General features: G+C 44.8%; 1 protein-coding gene across 1 annotated transcript; it reads left to right on the top strand.

Moving 5' to 3' along the window:
- The first annotated feature begins 3,179 nt into the window (after nt 1–3,179).
- On the top strand, nt 3,180–4,589 carry LOC120516961 (trifunctional enzyme subunit beta, mitochondrial-like). Its single transcript, XM_039739000.1, has one exon. It carries the CDS (start codon nt 3,180–3,182, stop codon nt 4,587–4,589), a length of 1,410 nt encoding a protein of 469 aa, XP_039594934.1.
- The last annotated feature ends 711 nt before the right edge of the window (nt 4,590–5,300 follow it).

The following is a 5,300-nucleotide window of genomic DNA, read 5'->3' as shown; positions in this document are numbered from 1 at the left end:
GGGTCCGCATAGCGGCTTTCTGTCACATGTAGATAGTACATAAGAGACTCTGACGTCACATTCCAAATTTTAGCACACTGCGCCCCCCCGACTTTTTGCTGGTATTGCAAGTTGTGTTAATTTCTGAGGACCTGCTCAGAGGATGCATCAAATGAACGCTGGGCACGCGTGGCAGCCTTGATGCGTTGCGCGTACGCGTTCTGAGTGTGCATTATAAACGAGCCCTTAGTCCGCACACTCTAATACCTTCTACTTGATGGAAGCAGCCAAAAGAGATTGAGGGAGGGATCTGGAAGTTTTACAGATGCAGCACTTAGTGAACATGTCCACGATCGAATGGGCAGAAGTGCCAATGGTGGTCTCCACAGTGCACAGCATCCAGCGTATGGACTTGTGATCTGACGCATTGCAGTTCCCATACTATACAGTGATGCATCTGGTCAGGATACTTTCAATGGTGCCCTTATAGAATGGGGTGAAGATATGGCACGGAAGGCTTGCCCTCTTCAGCTGACTCGGAAAATGAAGTCGCTGCCGTTCCTTCTTGGTATAAAAAGAGGGAATTGATCGACCACATTAGGTCTTCTGCTAGATGCATGTTAATGAATCTGGTACTTTTCACACTCTCTACCACAGAACCTTTAATGTAAAGTGGAGTGTTGGCCTGGTGGGTCTTCCTGAAGTTCACAATCATCTCTTTATTTCTATCAAGATTGAGAGACCGGTTGTTGCACTTGCACCAGTGTCCCAGCTGCTCCACTTCCATTCTGTACTTTAGTCTCATCGTCTTTGTTGATGAGACCCACTATAATCATGCCATTTGCAAACTTGGTAATGGTGTCGGAACTGATGGCCCTGGTGACTCTTTTATGTAGGACCAGGTGTCTGTCCAGACTTTTTCCAAATACAGTGGTTAATGTGAAAGCCACACAACACTTCTAACTCGCATAAATTTACTCACATCAGTGTGTCTAATTGAATTCAACACCCCCAATGACCTTATGCCTACACTCTTGAAAAATAAAGGTGCCAAAGTGGTTCTTCAGCGTGATGCCATAGGGGGAATCATTTTTGGCTCCCAAAAGAACTATACACCTGATGAATCCAGAAAGAAACCTTTGTTTATTTTGATTCATAACCAGTTCCATAAATAGCCACGAGTAGATAAGAACAGCTTTGTGAAATGCAAGGTTTATGATTTTAAAAATATAATAACACTAGGGGGCTTCGCCCCGGGCTCGCTTTGCTCGCCAACCCGTTTCCCAAAAGAACTATACACCTGATGAATCCGAAAAGAACCTTTGTTTATTTTGATTCGGAGGGGCCGCTCCTCCAAAACCCCTCTTAAACGGTGATACAATGGGTAGCAAATACATTTTTTAACTCCTCAAACAGCTGCCGGTGTGCTGCTGCTGCCCTCACACGTGATCTGCAATTCATTCGCCTATGTGTTGTGGAGAGGGGGTCTGAGCGCACCCCAAGGCTCCTCCGAAACCCCTCTTAAACGGTAATACATTGGGATGCAAGTAACAGGTGATTTTTTTCACCTCCTCTTTGCTCGATCAGCTTTTGTCTTGCTGCTGCTGTGTGCCATGTAATCTGCATTTCGTGCGGCCCTTCGAATGTTTATTAGCCTGTACAGCAGCTGAATATTGGATCTCTTTTTGCTGTTCCGTTATTTCCCCGAGTAGTATTATCAGTTTGTTTGCGCTAATGTGATCTGTACTCTCATTGTTTGAGTCTTCTCGACTTTTTCTACTACCATTATCTCTAACCTGCTCTGCATGTCTATCAAAGAACTTGTCTGTCTCGCGGGACGTGAAAGTGTCTCTCTGTCTCTTTACAAAAGATCACATCTCGTCCCTGGGAAAAAGTCTTGTATCGTCGCAAGTTTTTTTTTTTTTTTATAATAGAGAGATAGGCAAAGTTCCCGTGCTGGATCCATCAGTATCCTGCTAGGTATCCTACTGTACATTAAAGATTTCTGTTTTGTTTATATATTAGGAACCTTTTCAAAGCCCGAAGAAGCAGTTTCATATGCAAAGAACCTTTACTTGAGTGAAATGGTTCTCTGTCAAGCGACACATACTAGCAAAGTGCCATTTAGAATCTCACTATTATAAAAAAAAATCTTGGAAGGAGATGATACGTGATCTTTTTGGAAGACAATTTGACGTCCCACGAGAGACACGGCAGTGAGACAAAAAGACAGCTGCTGTACAGGCTTTCAAATGATCAACGGGCAGCACAACAAGAAGAACATGCAGCTCGGCAATAGCAGCAGAAAGACAGCAGCTGATCAGACCGCATCTCCTTCACGTGTGTTCACCCCCCCCCCTTTACAACGCAAGAGAAGTGTAGTGCTCCCTGGGGTGGGGGGAGGCGAGCGAAGTGAGCGGGGGCAAAGCCGCCTAGTTATTTTTAACAGCGTACGGTGTAGATAGGGATGGAAAGTTTGTAAGAAATGCTTTGGACGTGTCACGAAATTGGTGCATCCTAGCATCCTGAAAATTGCTCCAGAGGAGCTGTACAGTGGCCCCCAAGGTCATGTGAAAAGACAATTTCCCCCCTCGGGGATTAACTAAGTATGTCAAATCAAATTAAATCACATAATCACAAGTGCACTTTCGGTTTGCAGCGGCACGATGGCGCAGTGGTAGTGCTGCTGCCTCGCAATTAGGAAACACAGGTTCACTTCCTGGGTCCTCCCTGTGTTGAGTTTGCATGTTCTCCCCGTGTCTGTGTGGGCTTCCTCCCACACTCCAAAGACATGCTGGTTAGGTGCATTGGCAATCTAAATTGTCCCTAGTGTGTGTGTGTGTGTGTCCTGCAGTGGGTTGGCACTGTGTGCCCTGGGATTGGCTCCAGCAGACCCCCGTGACCCTGTGTTAGGATATAGCGGGTTGGAGACTGACTAACTTCTGGTTTCCCAGCTGACCCCCTCCTTTCTCAGCCATGAGTTCTAGAAATGGGTGTGGCTTCCCAACGGTTGTCCTCTTTCTCGCGTTATTTGTTATTGATATCTCCTTCATCCTTATAAATGCACATGCCTGACCAGCTCTGTGCTTCATTCTGCCTCACTTTGTCTGGTTGCTCAGTCCTCAGGATGGTTCTCCCTAATCAGTCTACTAACTGAGTAATTTGTTTGGTCAATTAATTGTGTAAATGCCACAAGAGGAATGGTGTCTGCCTTGGGTCAGGCAATTTATCGTTTCCCCCTCAAATGTTCTTGGGATGCAGCTAGACATTTGAGCTCAACACAGAATCTTCAGGCTCAGTCGGTGGCCATTAAGAAGTCCTCTGCTGTCACACAAGCAAAGAATGTTGTGTTGGTGGAGGGTGTGCGAACCCCCTTTCTTCTTTCTGGGACTGACTATGTTGATTTGATGTCACATGATTTGGCCAGGGTGGCAATGCAAGGTCTTCTCACACAGACGAGTCTACCCAAAGAAATTGTGGATTACATTATCTATGGCACCGTAGTCCAGGAGGTCAAAACCAGTAACATTGCACGTGAGGCTGCCTTAGGCGCAGGCTTTCCTGACAGAATCCCAGCTCATACAGTTACAATGGCCTGCATCTCCTCAAACCAGGCTGTAACGACTGCTGCTGGTTTGATTGTCACAGGCCAATGTGATACTGTAGTAGCAGGTGGAGTCGAGTTCATGTCTGATATCCCTATTCGTCTCAGTAGGCAAATGAGACAAATGCTTCTATCACTGAATAAGGCAAAGTCGATGAATGGGGCACTAAGTCTTCTCAGGAAAGTCAGTCCTTGCTATTTGGCCCTCGACTTTCCAGCACTTGCAGAATTTTCAACCAGTGAGTTAATGGGGCACTCGGCGGACAGACTGGCTGCTGCTTTTCAGGTGTCCCGTCTTGAGCAAGATGAATTTGCTTTACGTTCTCACACTCTTGCGAAGAAGGCACAAGAAGATGGTCTTCTTACCGATGTCATTCCTTTCAAGATGCCAGGAGGAAGAATAGTCACCAAAGACAACTGCATACGACCAAGTCCTCTGGAGCAAATGGGAAAAATAAAGCCTGCATTTATTTGGCCCCATGGAACAGTTACAGCTGGAACATCTTCAGTATTAACGGACGGTGCATCAGCAGTTCTCATTATGTCTGAAGAGAAGGCTCTTGCTTTCGGATTTAAGCCAAAAGTATATTTAAGAGATTTCGTATATGTGTCTCAGGATCCAAAGGACCAGCTTTTGCTGGGTCCAACCTATGGAACCTCTAAAGTTCTTGAAATTAGTGGACTGACCATAGCCGACATTGACGTTTTTGAGTTCCATGAAGCTTTTGCTGCCCAGGTCTTAGCTAATATGAAAGCCCTGGATTCCGACTGGTTTGTGCAGACCTATCTAGGCAAGCAATCCAAGGTGGGTGCACCTCCATTGGAGAAGGTCAACAAGTGGGGTGGGTCATTGTCCTTGGGTCATCCCTTTGGTGCCACTGGAAGTCGGTTGCTAACTATGGCAGCACACCGGCTACAGAAGGAAGGTGGGCAGTTTGCTTTAGTGGCTGCTTGTGCTGCAGGTGGTCTAGGACACGCTATTATTTTAGAGGCTTATCCTCAGTAAGGAACTCAAGTATCCATCTATTGAAAGTAAGATAACTACGGGAGGACCAGGGTAAGTAAAACCTTGAAGTCAAGATTATCCAGGGGAAATTCTGTGCTCTGTATGCTTAGATGGCTCCTCTTCAGCATGTGCCTCTTTTTGCAGTTACTTATTGCTTTAGTAAACTTTGACACAGTGGACTGTGTGCCTTTTGAACTCCATCAAGATAAAGATAATTACATTTTCTCCGAGGACTGCCGGTAATGACTAAAGAGGTCACATTATTTTAATTCTCAGTTAAAGTACATTTTGAGAAATGCCCCGTGAATCTAATCCAAGATAATCATTTGACTAAATAATGCAAAGGTAATTCTTTCAGGAATACAGCTCACTTGCAGGGAAATTATTACTTGTTTTTAATACTTGAAAAAAAATAAGAGTTCGTTCAGAAATGTGTTTTTCATTCATTGCATTCTTATCTAGATAATGTTATTCTCTCTCCATGCAAATAAAGCATCTGTGGACTTACATGTGCACCTTTTGATTAGTCTTTTTAAACAATTATCTCCTCGCTGCCTTTGTGCTTAGTAGTTCTTTGGTTTGTCTTGTATCAAGTATGAGACATCTTAGGGTTAGGGTTAGGGTTAGGACTCTTAAACAGAGCTTCAGATATCATCTGCTGAGGTGGGAAAACCTGTAGGAATATCAGCCATCTTTGCTCTTCTTCTTCTT

The sequence above is a fragment of the Polypterus senegalus genome, chromosome 16 (genome assembly GCF_016835505.1).
Source record: "Polypterus senegalus isolate Bchr_013 chromosome 16, ASM1683550v1, whole genome shotgun sequence".
NCBI lineage: Eukaryota > Metazoa > Chordata > Cladistia > Polypteriformes > Polypteridae > Polypterus > Polypterus senegalus.
The sequence above is the reverse complement of the archived record's forward strand: the minus strand, read 5'-3'. Positions and strand labels throughout refer to the sequence as shown.

Coding starts and splice junctions, on each gene's coding strand:
- LOC120516961 (XM_039739000.1), top strand. CDS start 3,180: ATGGTGTCTGCCTTGGGTCAGGCAATTTATCGTTTCCCCCTCAAATGT.